The 21,573-nt window shown below is 42.6% G+C and overlaps 1 protein-coding gene across 5 annotated transcripts in view; it reads left to right on the top strand.

Moving 5' to 3' along the window:
- The window catches only part of LOC134608777 (poly(rC)-binding protein 3-like), a 1,002,469-nt gene that overhangs the window by 941,568 nt on the left and 39,328 nt on the right, over positions 1-21,573 (top strand). For all 5 annotated transcript variants that reach the window (XM_063451876.1, XM_063451872.1, XM_063451874.1 and 2 more), the window contains 2 exons: positions 2,618-2,749; positions 21,054-21,182. In XM_063451876.1, coding sequence (XP_063307946.1) covers positions 2,618-2,749; positions 21,054-21,182 — 261 coding nt within the window. The remainder of the gene's footprint in view (positions 1-2,617; positions 2,750-21,053; positions 21,183-21,573) is intronic.

The raw sequence follows: 21,573 nt of genomic DNA, 5'->3' as shown, positions 1-21,573 counted from the left end.
ATTCAAGTTAACATTGGACATCCTGTAAATCCTGCAAAGGAAATCTGTTAGAGAGGCCATTCTGTCAACAACAGTAGCTAAATTGTTCATTGACCACGGTGGTAATTTCATACTGTCCAAGTGCCTTTATGTCTGAGTTATTGGACGTGTTTTTACAGCTGCATGTCATCACTTACACTGCAAACCGAGATGCCTGTCTTATTCATTCCTATCACACTTCTAGTTTGCCATTATCTTTTATACTATATTTAGCACCCAGGGCAAATACTGTACTCCCTGGGCTGCGAGAACAATGCCAGTGTTAGGTTGCTATGACCCCTTAGCACTTGTTTGTTGAACTGCGACATTCCCCACTTCAAACCATACATCAGCAGCCTTGTGTATTTGCACATTCCAGCATAATGTAACACTAAAACAACGTGTGGTGGAATAGTTTAGACATGCTTTCAAATTACATGTTTGTTTTATGTTCATATTAAGTAACCTCTACTAGATATATATGCAAGGTCAAATCATCAGCTGTTTTGACCCCCTCCACCCCCCACATCACTGTTGTGAACAGTGGCTTGTGGCCTATTACATTCTCTTCTACTTAAAAAGTAACAGGTATACCTATTAAAGCAACGTCAACGGGTTACATTGTTATCATGGTCAGGTGTAATTCTCACAAAGCATTCTGTAGTACATATTATCGTTATTAAAGGGGCACACAAAACACCAGAAGCACTACAGCATGTTGTAGTGGTTATGGTTTCGCAATTACCCTGGTGACTTCCCACTGTTTAGCGCCCAACAGTTTGGCAATTACCTAGGTACCTGGAAAGCTGCAGTCTGGCCCCTTATTTCATATATCACTAAATTTTAAGTTTTCCTTTTTTGTAGAAATATCAGTTTTGTGCAATTTTAGATAGAATTCATTGGCTGAAATATTGCTAAGGCAGATGTCGGTGAAGAGGTATTGGAGTGTGGGCACACAGGGGGCCCAGGTATGTGTCAAACTATTCAAACTCCTTAAACTGCACCTTTAAGGAATATTTATACTCTGAAGGTATATATAAAACGGACATTTCATTGTTTAAACACATTTATAACCAGAGTTCACAATGTAAACTAAATGGGGCGTTGACCTCCTCTCATAATGTATATTTAAAGTCCCCAATTAAATTGTTTATAAAACTACTGTGCTTCTAAGAGTTTCTACATTCAAGTAATTACTTGACTAGTATTAGTTCACACTACACCAATTTCTCTTATGTCTTACCACCCAACCGGGTATTAGATTTGTTCATGAAACTGAGGATGATGGAGTTATTGAAAGGTTACACCAAGCACCATGACCACGTCAGTATGATGCTTGGAGTCTGTATGTGCAGTGTTTCAGATTGAACTGTACTGTACACACAGAAATACAGAACTTTGCTGCTGGAAATGTAATTCCATCTCCGGCAGTGTCATTAGCCAGCTTGGAAGGAGAGTTTCAGGTGGGCGAATGTTAGTTCTGTGCATGAAATGTGTATCAACACAGCATGCTGGCAACAGACAACCTATGTCAGTATGCCTTCCACCCATTCATACTGCCCAAGTCTGCCTTTAAGCCCTTCCTCCAGTAGTCCCTTCCCCTGCAATAAGGGAGAGTGACATCCCTGAAGGAGGATCTGACTACAGGGAAATCTTGGCCCTAGCGTGCGATTGCTGGTAAGTTAACACTTAATTTCTTTTATATTTTATTTTTTACTGTAGTGGGAGGCCATGCCAACAAGGCTTACTTCATCCAAAAACAGTGTTTTGCCAGGACTGTCATGGTTTAAAGGGATTTATGTAACTCTTTATCATGAAGATGTTGACATTCTTATGTGTTGGGTACTATTCTGTCATTCACAACGGTAAACAGAGCAAAATAGAACGGACAATATCTTTTTTATTATTCAAAATAGTTGTTTTGTTACATTAGGGTATAAAATAATAAATATTTGGAATACCTTGACCTAATTTAAGAAAATTCTGTGAAATTAGCTTATACTAATATAAGGAATACTCCAAGCTCCGTAACCACTAGAGCAGCTTCGACAACATACTATGCTGCCACCGGGCTTCGATCTGCCACATTCCACTTAGTTCTGTTGTGCAGAACTGGTTTTAGTTCAGTGGCAGGAGCTTCCAGCAGCAGAAGCATCCGAAGGACCTCAGATCAATTTTCAAAGTATTCTCAAATGGTTTGACTACTTAGCCTTGTACGGCGCCAAGGCATTCCCGGCATTCTAAACACTACAATGTGATTGGAGTCTTCATTTAAAGATGATTTAGATAGCAAATCTGAAAAGTTGTTTATTTCTCTATATATAATTATGTGCATTCCTTTGCATTTTGTTTTATTGTGTACTAGAATCCACCACCTACTGGTGCTGAAACTTGTTCCAGATTTAGATTGAATGGATGGTTGAATAGATGGATGGATGGACAGAGAGATGGATGGAAAATACATATGGATTGGTGGATGAATGGACAGACAGAGGAATGGTTGAATAAGGGAGGGATTGATGAATAGATACTCTGTCTGTACCACTAGAATGTTTAATTAAGTCTGACCTAATAGCAATTTTTCCTACTGTCGTTACAGGATATTAATGCTTCCATGACAAACAGCACAGTGACAAGCAAACCACCAGTCACGCTGAGGCTAGTAGTCCCTGCAAGCCAGTGTGGTTCACTTATAGGCAAAGGGGGTTCTAAAATTAAAGAGATCCGAGAGGTAAGACAAGGCACACTGTTTTATGGTTGATCATTACATATACATGTTTGAGTTTTGTATATAGTGGTTACAATTTAGATAATACCATGTGAGAAGTAATTGGAGGTATATTCTTCCTTCTAAACAATTTTATTTCAATTAAGTTGTTTTGAGGGGTGGGTTTCCATGGCTCTTACCTTAAAGGGATAATCTGAGCATCAATGCCATTTTAGCACAAATGTGTTGAACTAACTATTTAGCCCCCCTGGTCCTCCCTTGCCCTCTTAAAGCTAGTAAAAACTCACCTTATTTCCAGTGCTGCATGAGCACTCTCGCAGTATCTGGTCCTTCTTGGCTCAGCCTCTGCACTGAGCAGAAAGAGGAATCATTGAAAATCCAATGATTGGCTGAAAGCATGAGCCTATCACTGGCCATCTGTTGCGAGTAAAGTACTGTTACTTCTAATGGGTGGCCAGTGATAGGCTGAGAGCATCAGCCCAGGCTGCCTGACAGTCATGCAGACCAGCCAACTAAGGGCAGACTATGCAGACAGATTAGTTTAAGCGCCTTGAGCTTTGCAACATATGCTCTTGCTCTACGCTTTCTGAGAACAGTTTCCTGATGTCCCCCAACACTCACTTGTCTACTCCTCTCCTTCCCTTAATACTAGTAGGAAGAAGCTCCTCGTATGCAGTCTGGGACAGAGAAAAAGAAACAGTAGATGTAGTGAGTGTAAAATTAAGGGTAATGCCAAACTGTCGAGAGACCGAAGCAGCAAGAGCATTTGAACCATGCGCAAAGTCAGCTTTACCTTAACCCCTTAAGGACCAAACTTCTGGAATAAAAGGGAATCATGACATATCACACATGTCATGTGTCCTTAAAGGGGTTAAAGGGACACTATAGCCACCAAAACAATTTTAGTTTAATTAAGCCACTTTGGTGTATAGATCACGCCCCTGCAGTCTCACTGCTCAATCCTCTGCCATTTAGGAGTTAAATACCAAAACTGCTTTATTATCCTAAATTTGTTTTGGTGCTAGTTTTGTTACCCTACATCCCTCTTAAGATCCCATACTTAATTCCCTCTGCACAAGGCAAGATCATATGAAGATTAGTAAAATAAATTACATTGGCAGGTTATAATTGCTAGGAAATATCTTTTTTTTTTTTTTTTAAACTTCAAAGCTTGTTACAAATGCCATCCTTAAAAACCAACAAAAATAATTGCATAGAACTAACATAATTTGCAATTCGACACAACATGTTACCAAAAGGGATAAAAAAAAGAAAGAAAGAAATTCTACAGCCCTTAAAAGAAGCAGTCGAGAAGAATTAAAGCTGTTGTACTGGCTGCATGTTTGTAGTCCGAAGAAGAAAGGACCTTTTATTCTTTTATTCTGTGGCCTGCAAAGTGATTTTCAAGACTGTTGTAGCCTTTAGGGAACTTTCTGCATTTCTATTATTCAAGATGTAATTTTTCAACTAAAAATTAAGCAGTTCTCTTCAAGTCTGAGAAACAGAAAAAAGACCTTGTATATCTTCAGTTTATTTATAGAAAATGCCTTTCGTTCACATTGAGAGCCTTCTGGAAACATTCATTATGGCCGCAGACTAATTATATATTGCAACTAGTTAGAAATGCCTGTGAGTTGCTTGGCTCTCATAAAGTAGAATTAATGTAACATTTTCTTAGATTTTAAAGGGGAATTGTCACACTTAAATTACATTATTGAATAAGACAATAAAACGCATAACTTCGAGCCCACCACCCGCCATGCCCACTGCTGTACTAAGATCGCATACGAGTGGGACGAGCAGACCCATGCGAGCTAAATGTGCCCCTATAGGCCTGGAGCCACTAAGTAGACAGGGAGCACCACAGTACATTGTGTTTATATTAATGTACGACACTGTGTATGCTCGAACCCCTCCTCCCGCCAAAAAACTAAAAAATTATATATAAATAAAATAAATAAATAAAATTGATTAATTAACAGTGACAAAAAAATGAAAAAAAAAAACTATAAAAGAAAAATCGATACAAAAAATTAACCCCCCCCCCCATCCACACCTAACTTCCTCCCCTCCCCCCCCCCCCGTCCCCCCGTCCCCCTTTTTACTCTGGACTTTACTATTAACATGGTGTGCCAGGACTTAACGAGATGATGACTAGCTTATGACATGTGTATTGCTACTACGGGCAATGCTCCATACGATAAACTGTGATTTTGTCTACATGTCTTATTGAAATGCAATGTGAGATGTGACATCCAGACAGGACTCAGGCAGGGTAGACTATCCGGGGCCATTAGACAGAGATGGGTTCGACATGCACACATCCCACATACCCCTCAATACGAAGCTCGGGTACTAGTGAGTCATACCCATGTAACAAGGTGGTAACTTCACTGCCTCACCTGGGATAGTGAGAGCACTGCCGGAGACAAGATTCACATATGACGGGCATACGCCTGAATGTCTCTAACTTACAACCGCTAAAGCACAGCACCCAGTGAGAAGTGACAGTACTACTGTAATACCCTCTCACCCCATCTCCAACAATCCTCCCCTTCCCCCCCCCCTTTTTGGGCATAGCCTCCCCCCCCCGACGCACAGCACCTTGCATACGATCTAGAAAACGCTAGCTCTACCTCACGGATTGACATTGGGGGCCTTATTAGACATCACCAGCTGGTACTGATACCACAGCAGTAATGCTAAACTGACCATCCCTACCCGTAACCCACGCACAATGACATGGATTTGAAAATCACCCCTCCTATCACCCAATATGGGGGGTCCACTACTGACGTTTAGAAAACCCCACCTAGTCTTCCACTTCCTCTAACCAGACGTCACCCCGTACCCTACTGACCCACACCAGTCCGTGGCAGGACAAAAGCATTAGCCACAAAAGACCCACTCAAAGATGATGCCCAACACCATTCCATCCGAATTCACACTATTGGATTGGCTCCCAGGAGACCATAGCACGCAGTACCAACCGCATTCCATACTCACACAGGGAACTGGACGGTTCCTCTATCTGCCCGCCTACAGCATGACGGGTAGGCAGAAGAATTGACTCCTAACATAGGTCTGAGTGACATTTCCAAGGTGAGCACCAGGTACCCCGGTGGTCAGAATTAACCACTTTGGGTACGTCACCTACGGAAGCCCCCTGCCGTCTACACGCCTGGCTGTGCCCTGTTGCAGACGGACAGCACAGACGGACAGCACAGACGGACAGCACAGACGGACAGCATTCCTCATTGTACATAGTTACGGTATATAATTACCGTTTTCTTCCTTTCTCCCTACCTAGGGATCCCATATACCCCTCTCTCCCCTAGCGACAACTGCTACATACTGCCGAAGCGATTGAAGCGGGATAAGCGCCACTATCACACACCCTAATGGCCAACATTTGCATCATTACACTCAACGTCAGGGGCCTCAACACCCCTGAAAAACGTTCCATGGCTCTCAATGAACTACACACACTTAGGGCAGACATAGCATTCCTGCAACAGACTCACTTTAAAAAAGAGTCAGCTCCCACCCTCAGAAACAGAAGGCACCCAACTGGCTACTTTAGCAACTTCACTGACACTAAGGCGAGAGGGGTTGCAATCCTGTTCTCTGCTCATGTGCCCTTCACATACACCTCCCATAAGTCCGATGACACTGGGAGGCTGCTCATGGTCAAAGGCCAAATAGGCCAGACTATGGTCACACTTGTAAACACATATCTCCCCAACAGACGCCAATGCAACGTGTTTAAAAAACAATTCAAAGCCGTAGAACAATTCACTGAGGGTATTTTAATCCTTGGCGGTGACCTCAATCTCTCACTGGACTCTCACCTAGACACAACATCCCGAGCCATGGGATACCAAACCTCAGCGCGAGCACAGATGGCCAAATTACTTGATAGCGGACAATTATACGACTGTTGGCGCACCATACATCCATCGACTAAAGACTTCTCCTTCTTCTCACCCACATCACACTCGTACTCTAGACTAGATATGTTTTTCATCCAACACAGATTCCTACACCTAGTACAATCCACAGATTATGGCTCCATCACGTGGTCAGACCCGCGCCCCTGTCTCTAGTCATACAAATACCCACCATCCCACAAAAATTGTTCCAATGGAAACTCAATGACCTTCTTCTCAATAACCAGGAGGTTGTCTCGCAGCTCAGAGACTCTATAAACAACTACTTCACCATCAACACTACCCCATCCTCACCCCCACCTATCACGTGGGAAGCGCACAAATGTGTACTGAGGGGAGAGATAATAGCACTAGCAGCAAGACACAAAAAGATCAGAGAGGCCAACATTCGAACACTTACAGAGGACATAAGGAAGCTAGAAATCAAACACAAAACAGACACGCGACTGAGCACCTACACAGCCCTCACAGCTAAAAGGTCCGCCCTACAGGACTTACTAAATGCCAAAATCAAACGCACAATTATGCTGACGAAACACTCCTATTACGCACATGGAGGTAAGTGTGGACGTCTGCTAGCCAATTCTCTAAAACAACGGAGGCAGTCGACCTTCATATCCAAAATTAAAACCCCCTCAGGAGCCATATCATATAAACTCCCGGACATACTATCAGCCTTCCAAGATTTCTATACCAAGCTTTACAATCTGAGAGATTCAAATACAAATGGCAGAGTACAAAATCTCAGCATTCGCTGACGATCTACTCTTCACCATACAAACTCCTGACACTTTGTTACCCCCCCTCCTAGAGGAAATCGCCCTGTACCATAAACTCTCCAATTTTCAAGTTAATTTCTCGAAAAGCGAAGTCTTACCAATTCGAATAACGCCCCCCTCACGCACATAACTGCAAGCCGCATTTCCCTTCACATGGGCGGATAAATCCATTACGTACCTGGGAGTTTGTCTGTCGGCAGACCTATCTTCCATCTTCGCCCTAAACTACGACCCACTATACCAAGCTATCTCGAAAGACCTACAAACTTGGCATAAACCGCAGTTCTCATGGCTCTGTAGAATCAACATTCTTAAAATGAACTCCCTCCCCAAGATACTATACCTCTTCCAAACCCTACCGATAGCAATACCAAAGCCTTTTTTCACTAAACTTAGGCAACTTTTCACCACCTTTATATGGGCACAGAAACAGCCTAGAATCCCATATGAGGTTCTCACTAGACTGGGCCTCCGACACATGGAAAGGTACTATAAGGCAGCCATTCTTTCCAGGATCCAAGACTGGTCCACACATCCTCCGACACGTCAATGGGTAACCCTTGAACGTGCGGTGAGCCTAGTACCTCTTTACACACTCCCTTGGCAGAGAGTAATCCCCTCAAAATTGCTCTCCTGTTGCTCCGCTCACCCCACCATTCTCCCCACACTCAAGACATGGGTGAACATGCGGGAAGCTGAGAATATTTCCCCACACCCATCCCCACTCTTCCCCATCACTTACAATCCACTCCCAGGTATGCAACCCGGGACATACCAACGATATACTAAAATGCTTGACGCCCCCTACCTGACACTAGGCTCTGTGGTTGAGAACAACTCCATACGGACACTAGCTAGTCTGGTGGGCCCTGTAGCTCCGCATACACTACAAGCATTTCACTACGCCCAGCTGACGCACTTCTTAATGGCCAATACAACCTTGCTCGGGGGCTCCCGCACCCTATCCGATTTTGTGACTCACTGCCTGACCAACAACCCCAAAACCAAACAGTTATCGACCTTTTACAAACTTCTGCTGGCCGAACATAGGACCCAGCTACCACCCTTCACAGACTCCTGGCTAACAGACCTCAACGTACAAATCACGATGCCCCAATGGCGGACTGCCCTTTCACAAATTCACGCGACATCCACATGCACCAAAAGAGAATATCCAGATGGCACTACTCTCCTGCCAAAATCCATAATATTTTCCCGAACACACCAGATTTGTGCTGGAAATGTTCCCAACCGAATGCGTCCCTCGCTCACATCTGGTGGCACTGCCCGCTCACGCAACGATACTGGACCAACATTGTGACGATGATCAACACTGTAACAGGTACACAACTGCCTCATACCCCTCACACTCTGTTGTTCCCGATCATACCCACCTTAATCCCCAAGACACAAAGAACCCTCCTGACACATCTCCTTACTGCGGCCAACCTGCTCATCCTAGTAAAGTGGAAACACACTGAGGTCCCCACGATCAGGGTATGGATAGCCAAAGTAGACTCAATCAGAACTATGGAAGAGATCCACGCATCCATTTCCCACAACTATACACTCTTCAGGGAAACATGGAAACCATTCATGGCCTGATTACCTGTAGTTCAAACCCTTCCCTACAGGGATGCTTTCCCGGATGGGCCGACTGCACCAAAGACAGGCAGTATGGCACGTCCTTCCCACACAACCACCTGAGGTGGTCAGAACGCGAAGCAGGACTCACTACACAGTCCACTTAGGAAGCCCAAAATCAACCACCTGCTACTCACACGCACACTAGTCCATAACTACCACCATGAAGGGCCACATCTGGCCTAGCTAAGACAGTCCCACGATACATGAGGGCGGGAGCGGACAACACTACTACTTAACACAGCAACCATAACAATGACCAGGAATTCCTCCCCAAAACCCACGACAGGTCCAGGTTAAAGGAAACACCCAGTCTCAGTACCAGTTCGAGTCTCAACCTTAGTACTCGTATCAGTTTCCAAAGCCTTAATAGCAAATGTATAACTCTTGCAAAACTTTATTTTCTATTGATATGTATCAATTTTAAAAAAATAAAAAAATGTTTTATCTATCCAGAAATGTACCTATACACGTGATGTCAGTTGTCACCCTTGCTGCAAATGTTTATGCAAGCATCTCCCCTTTCTTTTACTTCTGTACCCCCCATACTATGATGATGTTTACTCTTGAAAAAACAATAACATTTTAAATATAAAAAATAAAATACAAAAATTAAAACGCATAACTTTTATATTAAAGATTTAACAATTGACAAAGCCAAGGTACACGTTACCCTCTCTCTAGTAACAGAGAGGTGCAGAGGATGGAGTTTATAACAGTGATTGACAAGGAATCAAGACGGGGAGATCTGTTCCAAAATAGAGTATTTTTCACTTATCTTCATTGCACTGCTCATTCCAGTAAGTGCTTCATTTTTGTTTACTGGAATGAGTGAACAATGAATTTTAACTTCAGAGAAGTAACAGTTTCACTTCAACTATGTAGTAAGACCTATTGAATGTAAATCAGTTGTTTTCTAGTTCCTCAGTGGGCAGATATACCAGGTTTTAGGATAGTACTTAGCACATTTTCATTGGTATAACATTTAGATGGTTTGCTTCCATATTGTCTGCCATACCTCCCTAATTCTAGTCAACTCGTTAATAAGGGTGCCTGTTCCAAGATATAAAATATGAAAGTTTACTGTTTCTTCAGTGATCAAAAGATACTATAAATTCCTTATTTGAAGAGTTTTAGGATGAACAGGATTCACATTTACAACATATGTTTAACAAAAACAAATAATATGAGAACTCTGAGAACGGACAAAAGCTTAGAGAAACTCACTATTTTGCCCTTCGATAAATCCCCGCTCAGGTCTCAAAATAGCTTCTGCTCTGCTCACTTGTGCTATTACAGAGAAAACCTGTACCCAACAGGGGACAGGACAGTCTGGAAAAGGGAGAGGGCTCGACATCTGAAACATTGCCTTGCAGGGAGTGGTGCTGCAGGCCATCTGGGTTAGAGATCCTATTCCTTTCATGTATGCACAGGGTATCCTTTCTGTGGGCCGATTGTGCCTTGCATGAGCTTGTCTCCCTGTACCCTGTTCACATTCCTATCCCCTTTCCCTCCACTATTACATGCACTTCACTACCCAACGCTCCTCTAAGTCTCTCTATATTTTTTCTCTCATGTTCAGTGTCAGTTTAATCCTCTTTGCCTTATGTCTTCTTCCTGACTCACAGTGCTCTGCAGGCTGGACAATCCTGCTACAAATTGTCCCACCCACACCACTGTTGAACATTGTTAAATCAGGTCCATGTCATTGGGCCATGGTTCCTTGCTTGTTTGCCCAGCTCTTTGGGACATTGTTTACTTTTGAAAATGTGTTTCTACTAAGTTATAGATTGTCAAATCAGATCTACTGCTGTTTTATTTAGTGTTTTTCTTTAGTATACATCCATGCATACTGCACTACTTTTATTGTTCAATAAAGGCAGAATGAAAAAAACAAAGTTGATAACTGAACCATAGCTTCCAGAAAATGCTGTCCTTCAAAAAGCCCTGCTTTGAGAAATGCAATAGATGCAATAGAAAATTATTGGAGCATCCTGACTATCGGGGCAGTGTTAACAATGTATATTGAATCTATTTCAAATGCAGTAACAAAGTGGGCATCTTTTATTAGTGTGCTTAGCCTAGAGCACATGTTTAAGCATGCTATGTTCCAGATGATTAAGAACCATGTTGCTAAAATTAAAGATATCCTAATATGGGTACTAAAATGGTTTATTTTACTTTTCGGAGGGGTTGGGGGAGGAAACTCGTTTCCTTTCCACCAGTTTTTTTCCAATCCTCTTGAGTGCTGCTTCTTTAAAAATGGAAATGAGATTATTTTGTTCTCTGAATGTAAGCCATAGCTAGAACATATATTACTAAATCTAGCTGTGTAAGTAGGTCAACCGAATTCCATAGGCTTCATCAGAACTGTGGGACTTATACGCAAGGGCTTTTAAAATAATTTTTATGATTATTGGAATTGTTTTTTGTAATGATGAGTTAATTTTAGCATGCCTAAGAGAATTTAGTGAATTGAATTTCATTTCAATGATGTTGATAATTACTTTTTTATAATATTGCCTCTCACTTTATGTGGATTGGGGTCTTGTTGTTTTATTTATGTTATAGTTGTACAATTTTCTTTATATTTTCTCTTTATCGAAAGCGTCTTCAGTTTCCATTCATAGGGTTACAGTTTTTATTTTTAGATGGTATGTTCTGGTTTGTGTTGCTTTGGTTCCCATCTATGTAGTGGCTGTACTTTGTTTGCTTTTTTTTTAAATCACATTTTTAATTTCTGTTTTGTTTTGTGTTTTATATTTGATTGAAACTCTGTTTCTTTTGTAAATGCCCTTGCAATTTTTAACACTGGAACAGGTTCCCTGTGACTCATTAAAAGAGAGATACTGTTATCTAAGGCCCGAGATAATAACATATTAAATCCAAATGGCAAAACTGAGGTAAACATTGTCAAATTAAAGAAACTAAAAACTCTGGGGGAATATTACAAGGCATGTGACATATATGAATATTGCTTAATAGACAATATACGACTTCTCTCTTAATACCTAAAATATACCATTACAGTAATGATAAAATTGTAATTAATTAAAGTTACACTGGCATAGTAAATGTTTTTCTGTCTCTGTTAAGTAAGGCTTTTTATGGCAGGATTATGGAATCTCATTTAGGACCATATATGCATTATTTGGCTCTTCTTATTATTATCGTATTATTTCCAGTTAAGGAAATGTGTATTATGTCTTCAAACTGTGAGAATTTAGGAGCTTGCAACACTGTCATTAATTATTTTGTTTATCCGTATCGTAGTGTACTCTTTTTATCTTGTGTAAATCTGTCAGAATCCTGTATTTCTCCTAAATTCTGCTACATCCCTTCTTAGATCTGACATTATGCAAGCGAGTAATAATTAACATTACCAGTTAAATAACACTCAACAATGCAAGAGTTAGTTATGTGGTGCCTGGTTAGCACTTGCAAGCCTGCCGCCGCATTGAAAAAGTAAAAATAAATAAAAAGCCTATGGTGTCTATAAGACCCTCATATAACAATAAGGGAGAGTTGAAACCTCATTTTGCTCCTAGGTGCCATGCAGCATGTGGTTGCATGTCTAGAAAAGGCATCATGCCATAGACACCTCTTCCTGCATCCACTGGTGGACATCAGCTGGGAGACTTTAAAACAAGTGGCAGCAGGGGGCTTAGAGCATACTTTACTACATATAAGTGATATACCATTGCTACAAACTTTTCTGGATATTATGGGAAGAAAACTAAAGTTATTCCCATAATTTCCAGAAAACCCACAATATCCCATAATATCGGCTACCTCATCCTAAGGTATTGATGATTTGCTGCACTTGACTCCGCAAACATGGCCTGCCAAGATTGCGCCCACATGGGAGCTCTCAGACTACACATATGGTGAGAGTGATCACAATGGCTCAATAGACCCTACCTATAGAAACAAGCAAGTCTCAATACAGCACCGGAGAATTTACCAGCAAGTAAAGCCGATATCCAAAACCTCCTCAAAGCTCTTTTTGTAGCTGATATTGCTTTTGTCTGAAAGGACATGAGAGCTATGACCAGTCAGCTGCAGACAATGTAAGATGACAGTGATATTGCAATTCCGGAATTGCTACTTGGCTAGTATTTCCCAACCCACAAGCCAATCCCCATTAAAAATAAATGTCCCTACCTACTTCCCCCCTCGCGCTCATAATAGTGAGGGGGGGCAATAAAACTTAATACCTGTAAATATTATACTTGTCATCAGAAGTATTCTCTCTTCTTTTCTTCATCAGCAAAAAAGGCCAAATAAAAATTCATAAATCCCATCACATCTAATGAAAGTAATAAAAAAACCAATTTAAGAAAATTTTAGAAAAATTAAAAAAGGCAACCCAATTAAATGAATCCATCTTCACCCTGCGAGTGTTTGCCACACACTTTGCCACACACTAAGACAGGGACGCTGCATCCATATCACATCATTGAGATAAAATGCTCTGGGTGGGGGCGGAACCTGACCTTCCCACTGATAAAACGTGTCCTGTATGAGCTCCTGGTCTCTGCGCTGTTTTTCTGATGATAACCCAAGCTACCAGGCTGTAATTGATACCACAGGGTGCTATCCAATCTGGGGACACCCTGGTGAGTCTGCAGACACCTTGTCTGACTTTATTAGCCCTGAGAAGCCCAAGACAGAACAGTGCGGCCTGCATGGGGAAAGGTGGCTGATTTCCCCACTCTTTCTTCAGCCATACAGCTCCAATATTCACCCCTCCCCCCCCCCCCCCGGGGGATATCCCAGTCCCCGCTGAAGATGATAAAGCTGACTTACCTGCACTCAACTCCTGATCCAAGGTGCACTCCAGCCACACTTCAGCCTCTCTGCATTTACAAGATGGCGGATCATTCCCGCTCAGTCCTCCGGGAGCTGGGCATGTCCCAGCAGCCCCATCACGGATCTCTAGACCACATGCTGCAACGCTTTGATAAAATATTCAGGGACTTCTGGCAGAATCTACTGGAGCGTCAGAGAGTCTGTGGCCAAGCTGCAAGCACACCGACGATGCACCCATGAGCTGGCAAAGAGTAGACCCCCTCGGGACAAAATGAGACAGCGCGCATCCAACTGTCCTACTGTCTACCCTCCTAGACCGAGAGCTTCACGAGGCTTAGCCCCAGCACATCGACCACAAGGTGGGTTTTCCTCAGCTACTGCCCGACCACATGTGATCGCCTTCCGCCATAATCACCCAACTAGGCTGAAGACCACCAGGGGTAAACAGCCACTGCATCGATCACGCCGTCAGTGGAGTGAACACAAACAGCGGCAAAAGACCACATAGCTTCTCAGCTATATCCCATTTGGGATGGACTTGGACACTGAGGGTTTACAAATCTGTGGCTCAGTGATGCAGGCCTGGGGATGTTGGGATGCCTGTCCCCCGCAACGTCTCTTTGCTCGGGATGCTGTGAAAAGGGGGTGTTGTGACTCTCCATCTGCAGGCATTGGCTGAGAGCATAATGGCATTAATGGCAGTTAGGCTGATATAGTTACATAGTTACATAGCTGAAAAGAGACTTGTGTCCATCGAGTTCAGCCTTCCTCACATTTGTTTTTTGCTGGTGATCCAAAAGAAGACAAACAAAAAACAGTTTGAAGCACTTCCAATTTTGCAACAAACTAGGGAAAAAATCCTTCTTGACCCCAGAATGGCAGTCAGATTTATCGTAGGATCAAGCAGCTATTACCCTACATTGAAAAATTATATCCTTGAATATTCTGTTTTTGCAAGTATTCATCTAGTTGCTGTTTGAACATCTGTATGGACTCTGATAAAACCACTTCTTCAGTCAGAAGAATTCCACATCCTTACTGTTCTTACAGTAAAAAAAAACTTTCCTTTGCCAAAGTGTAATTGACCTGACAAGTTTACGTTGTTTGACTTCAATACTGTGTCTTAATTTCTTTAATCTTGCCTATCAACCTAGCGGTATTTACATAGTTTAGCTACAGGAACTAGCCTGCTTTTATTTTAATCTGTGTTCAGCTTGTTTCTTTATTTGTTTCACAAATAAATATTTGTTTCACAAATTTCACACTCAAAAAATTAGACTGTTTGCTCAGGAGTATATATATCTTCTACATGTCTGTATATTTGCATAACATAATTCTGCATTGCATAACACAATGCCTCAATAAAATAAAGATTGACAAAAAAAGGGTTTGGGTGACTATAGTGTCCCTTTAAGTATTCTTCCATTAGCTTCACTGAGTTAAGCCCTGCCATGCCATGGGATTGTAAACTGAAACAATTTGCTGAAAGCGTAAACAGTTTGACTACATACTGTGGGATAATGCCAGGGTACTCCTGGTACCATAACTACTACAACAAGTTGCAGTGGTAATGGTGGTCTGAGTGTTCCTTTAACCAATTGCCATATTTTCCAGCAGTTGGGATGGAGTGAGCGAGTCCACAGGTCTGTGCCAGTAAGACACATTAATGTTAAAGCACTTTCTGCATGGTCCTAGTGTCCCCAGTACAGTGCAAGGACATCTAATGATGCGCTCACAGTGTGCTGCCTGGGGACAATTCCCTGTTAATTTCAGAGAACAAAATTGAGATGGAGGCCTGATTTACATTTTAGACAAATGTTGCTGAGTTGGATCTGGAATAGCTATTTATATTAGTTCTCAGATAGCGTGTGATAGGAATTATGAAAAAGAGGGTGTAGAGACTGCAAGCTACAAAACATAATCCAGTGCAATGTGACAAGATAAATTTACAGTAGGCAACATTAACTAAAGGTTCAATAAGCATCAGCCAATTCCTGCAATCTCATTTAACAGCAGGTTGAATAGACTGCAGAGTTGGGTCCAGTTTAAAAGCTTCAAAATTACATTAAATGGCATATTCATCAACGGAGCTTGGCAAGGAATGATTACAAATTTGCAGTTAAAAACAACTTGGTAGACACATTATCATTAGAACTTGCTGATATTCAGGATGATGACATTGATAAACTCTTTGAGAGTGCCACGTTTAAAAGAGATGTAGCAGCTATATGTCCACTACAGACTTCACTCCCACTGAATAGAATTTAACAAAGGCATTTGCAGCCCTGACATGTATACATAGGGGATGATTTGTCAAAGTATTCTGTCCTAAAATTGATATGAAGTGACGGAAAGCATACATCCCAACTCTGACATCCCGGTGGTTGGGGATAAATGGGTCAGTGGCGCAGTTGCCCAAAGTGGGTGACCTGCCTTCCAAGGGGCCAGACCATGCAGTCAGGGCCGGATTAACATAGGGGTAGATGGAGCTGCAGCTCCAGGCCCATGCTCATGAAATACACCCATTGATTTAATAAAAAAAATCAATTACACACAACACTTTCCTGGCTGGTATTTTATGGGGGGGGAGGCTGCAAGGAGACATGGGGGCACTGGGAGATATGGGGACAATGAGACACTAAGGGACATTGGGAGACATTATGACACAGACACTTGGAGACACTGAGGCACTAAGGGACATTGGGAGACATTATGACACAGACACTTGGGGACACTGGGATCTATGGGGACACTGAGACACTAAGGGACTTTGGGAGACATTATGACACAAACACTTGGGGACACTGAGACACTTGAGGACACTGGGAGACATGGGGACACTGAGACACTAGGAACACAGTGTCCTCATGTCTCCCAGTGTCACCATGTCTCCCAGCCAGTGTCCCTGGTGTCTCAGTGACCCTGGTGTCTCAGTGTCCCCATGTCTTCAAGTGTCCCCTATTTTCCCAGTGCCCCCTAGTCTTCCAATGTTCCTATGTGTCCAAGTCAGTGTCCTCTAGTCTCCCAGTGTCCCCTAGTCTCCTAGTGTCCCTGGTGTATGTGTCCCCAAGTGTCTCAGTTTCTTTATGTCTCCCAGTGTCACTAGTGTCTCAGTGTCCCTAGAGTCTGTGTCCCCATGTCTCCCAGTGTCCCCATGTATCCCAGTGTCCCAAGTGTCTCAATGTCAATGTCAATGTCCCCATTTCTCTCACTGTCCACATGTCTCCCAATGTCCCCTGTTTCAATGTCCCCTGTTTCAGTGTCCCCATGCCCCATGTGTCAATTACCCCAGGTCTCACAGGGACACTGTGAGACCTGGGGTAACTGACACATGGGGACACTGAGTCATGAGGGCAGTGGGAGACTAGGGGACACTGAGACACTGGGCGACATGGGGGAACTGGGAGACATGGGGACACTGATACATAGGGACATTGAGACAGTGGGAGACTTGAGACACTGGGGGACAGGGAGACACTGGGAGCAATCCATGTAAACAGCAGAATCAAACTGTAAGTATTTTTTTTTGTGGGGATTTTACAGCATTTTCTCTTATGTCACTCCTTGCGATTTACATCATGTGATGTCATCCATACACAATTAATTATGCAAATTTGTAAGGCCAGTATGTTTTTCCAAGAAAGGTGGCAACCCTAACTACTTTTCACATACTTTTGCTTAAGTATGGAAACGTAAGAGTGGTGTATGGGAACAAAACTTGTGTGGACTGGCTGACAATGGAAGTAGTTAAGGTGATGCTGACTTTGGTCTCTCTAACACTGTGGCATGTTCCCTTTCTTCTACACTCACTACATACAGCTTTTCTCTGTCCCATACTATATACCAGGAGTTCTGCCTGCTAGTAAGAAGGTAGGCGACAAGTGGACCAACGAGTGCTATGGGACAGTCCTTAGGAAGCATTGAGCGAGCACATCATTAGACGCACAGCGCTCGCCCCTGCCAGGCACTCTGTGTAGCGTGGCCGAGCGGAGCAGCGCGCACCACGGTACAGGAACTTATGTTTCCTGTACCCGGCCAGACTGAAAGTAAGTGCTCACTGAGAGAGCACTTCCTGTCAGTCCGGCCGGGTACAGGAAACTGAAGTTCCTGTAGCGTGGTCTGCTCCGCTCAGCCACGCTACAATAAAGGTAGGAGACTTACCGGGGACCAAGGGGGGGGAGAGAGAGGGGCACTAAGGGACAGGGGGAGGGGTGGTAAGGAACACTATGGGACTGGGGTGGGTGGAAGAACACTATGGGAAAGGGGAGGGGGTGGGTGGTAAGGAACACTGTGGGACAGGGGTGGGGGTGAAAAAACACTATGGGACAGGGGGAAAGAACACTATGGGACGGGGGCAAAGGAGAGAGGAGGGAAAGAACACTATGGTATGGGGCAAAGAACACAAAGGGGGAAAAACACTAAAAAAGAGGGCGGGGAGAGGAACATTAAGGGGTGGCACTAAATTACAGGGGAGGGAAGGGAAAAGGAGCACTGGGGTAGGGGCGATCACACAAAGAGAAGGGAGATGAACATTAAGGGGAATGGGGAGCACTAAGAGACAGGTGGGGGGGAAACTAATAGACATGGAGGGGAGGAGAGAGGAACACAGGGGGGGCGTAAGTGGGGAGAAAGACACACAGAGGGACATGAGGGGGGAGAAAGAAACAGGGGTGAGAAAGCTCACAGAGGGGCTAGGGATGAAAGTGCCACACTGACGGGCCTGAGTATGGAAATACAAAGGGGCTGGAGGTGAAAGAGACACAGAGAGCTGGAGAAGCGGAAAAAGAGACACGGACAAGAGAAACAAAGGAGCTCGTAAGAGTAAAAGACACAAGGGGCTGGGAGGGAAGGAGACACACAGAGGGTATGGGGGCAGTAAGACACACAAAGGGGGGTTGTAAGAGATACACAAGGGAGGTGTAAGACACACAATGGGGAAAAAGGGGGATAAGATACACTAAAGGGGGTAGGACATTTAAAAAAGGGGATAAGAAACAAAAGGTGGATTAAGGGGTACACAGGTGAAGATGCTTTTGGTTGGGTGGGTGGCACCAAAATCATCTTCGCCTGTGTACCCAAAAATCCTTGCACCAGCCCTGGCTGAAAGTAAGGCAATCACCATGAAGAGCAGTGGAACAAGCATTCCATTGTTGACTCCTCCTTGTTTACGTTTTTGTACCACCTTTTAGAACAGAACACTTTGACTAAAAACTAAAAACAAACATGGTCTCACTGCACTTAGCAGTTAATCGACAAGCTTATTGATGTGTATTGATAAATCACAACTCCTGTTACTACTGGGCAGATACTTGAGAGCATCATATATAGCAAAAGACAAAAAAAAAAAACAGAAGAAAGGTGTGGAGCAACCATCGTAGAAAGCAGACTTGCTTTACACGAGCTCTGACTTCTCTACTTCACTTTGTACTTGGGCGATATTTCACACCGAAATTATCCCTAATTGAGACCCTGGTCAATATTATTTGTCATGGGGAGGAAATAAAAGAAGCTTCCCTGGAGCTAGTGCTCAGGATATTAAAAATCTGAATATGTGCTTACCAATCGATTGTTAAAAAAATTGTAAAGTGTTCAATGGATATGAACACTTTATAAATACTGTTTAATCCATTCATTCATTCATTCATTCATGTTTCACCCCACCATCCCATGTGCTAAACTTTGTTTTTTATTTAATATTTTTCACTTTATGCCATATGATTTCATGTTACCCCATCACCCCATATGACATATTTCACCACGTTATCTTCAGAGAAACTGCCATGTTTCACTGAAGGTTAATCCAGCCTCTAGTGGCTGCCTCATTGACAGCCGCTAGAGGAGCTTCCGCGATTCTCACTGTGAAAACCTGCCTGTCGGGTGACACCAGGGCCAGCCTCGGGGGGCCCTGAGGTGGCCAGCTCCTAGGCCCCCCAGGAGAAGAGGCTGGCCACACTGGCATACATACCGGGTCATCGTATTTCATATATCATTTCTTCATCCCTTTTAAACACCTGCTAGTGGTGGAGTCAGTTACATTGAAAAGGTGCATGAGCTTATCTCTAAGTAGCCCTATAAGGGATCGCATCTGGTTACTGAGCACCAAAATTACAATGTCTCTTTTCCATCCACAAACCAAGAAAATGGCAACTTCAAAAAACAAGAAAAGATTAAAGGGCAATTTGTGGGAGGAAGGGGATCAGCAAAAAACATTGAATTCTTGTTACGAACTTCAAACCTGCGGGAGATAAAATCAATATGTGATTTTGTTCATAAATACATTATTCTATAGCTGAAAGCCTGTTTAAAACATTTTCATACACTACCAAAACTAGTGTATCCAATTTTGCATGGTTAAAGGGACACTATAGTCACTATTTGTTCTGCTGAGTAGAATCATTCCCTGCAGGCTTTTTGCTGTAAAGATTGTCTTTTCGGATACTTGAGGTGCTTCCTGGAGCAGTGCTGCACACTGTGCAGTACTGCCATTCAGTGTCTCCACCCTCTGCATAGAAACACTGAACTTTCATCATAGAGATGCATTGATTGGCCAGAAATGTGTGCTGGCTCAACCTCTGCCTCCTTGACAATCCCAACTAATGCAATGCTTTCTTATAGGAAAGCATTGTGATTGGCACAGATCATCACTTCTTATCATGTTAGCCAAGCAGGCAGATCAGGGCCAGAGCTAGCAACAGCAGACTGAAATAAAGGTAAGATTTTAGAGGAACCAGTGGGCTACATTGTGTTTTAACACTATATGGTCAGGAATACAGGGATGTGTTCCAATCCTGACCCTATAGTGTACCTTTAAAAAAGCTGAATAAGATCTAATGAATGTTAAATAAAAAAGATTGATAAGAATTGTGTGTAACAAAAGTTGGTTAAAAGAGCTGAAATGAAAACAAATCTCCAAGTTTTTATTTCTGCAGTTGTGCCCTAAAATTTGAAATATATTATGAATTAATTCAGAATCCCTCACACTTCGCTTTGCAAATAATTCCCATTGCATATTGAACTTACTTTCTTAAAGTAATACATTTTGAAAAGTATATATGGATTATTAAATATATTGATCGAATCCAGTTAATACTATTAAGTTTCCCCTTCTTTTTTATTCTCAAGTCCACAGGCGCCCAAGTTCAAGTAGCAGGAGATATGCTGCCAAATTCCACAGAGCGGGCTGTAACTATATCAGGGACCCCTGATGCTATCATTCAGTGTGTTAAACAGATCTGTGTGGTTATGCTAGAGGTAAGCCTTCATCCATTTTAAAGATGCAAAATATTATATTGAGATTGCTTTGATTAACAAAAATAGAACCAAAGTCAGCAACAGGTGATAATTATCAAAACACATCCCTTTTCAAGAGATTTGCAGGAATATTGCCCTTAAATATGAGATTATATGGAAACTGACTGTTGAAGGCAAGCATCATAAACACTACAATCCACTGTAGTAGTAATAAGGTGAAATACCTACCAGCATTTCAAATGGACTAAGAGTTACAATTTAATTTTAGAAGTGTGAGATGTGTAATTTAGAAGCATAACAATGTATCTTATTTACACAGACTAAGCACATTTATTGTAGTTTATAGACACATTACTGTGAGTTCAATTTTATATAGGTACAGGATCCCAGT

This window comes from Pelobates fuscus, chromosome 4, assembly GCF_036172605.1.
Source record: "Pelobates fuscus isolate aPelFus1 chromosome 4, aPelFus1.pri, whole genome shotgun sequence".
Taxonomy (NCBI): domain Eukaryota; kingdom Metazoa; phylum Chordata; class Amphibia; order Anura; family Pelobatidae; genus Pelobates; species Pelobates fuscus.
Note: the sequence above shows the minus strand (reverse complement) of the source record. Positions and strands in the feature narration are given on the sequence as shown.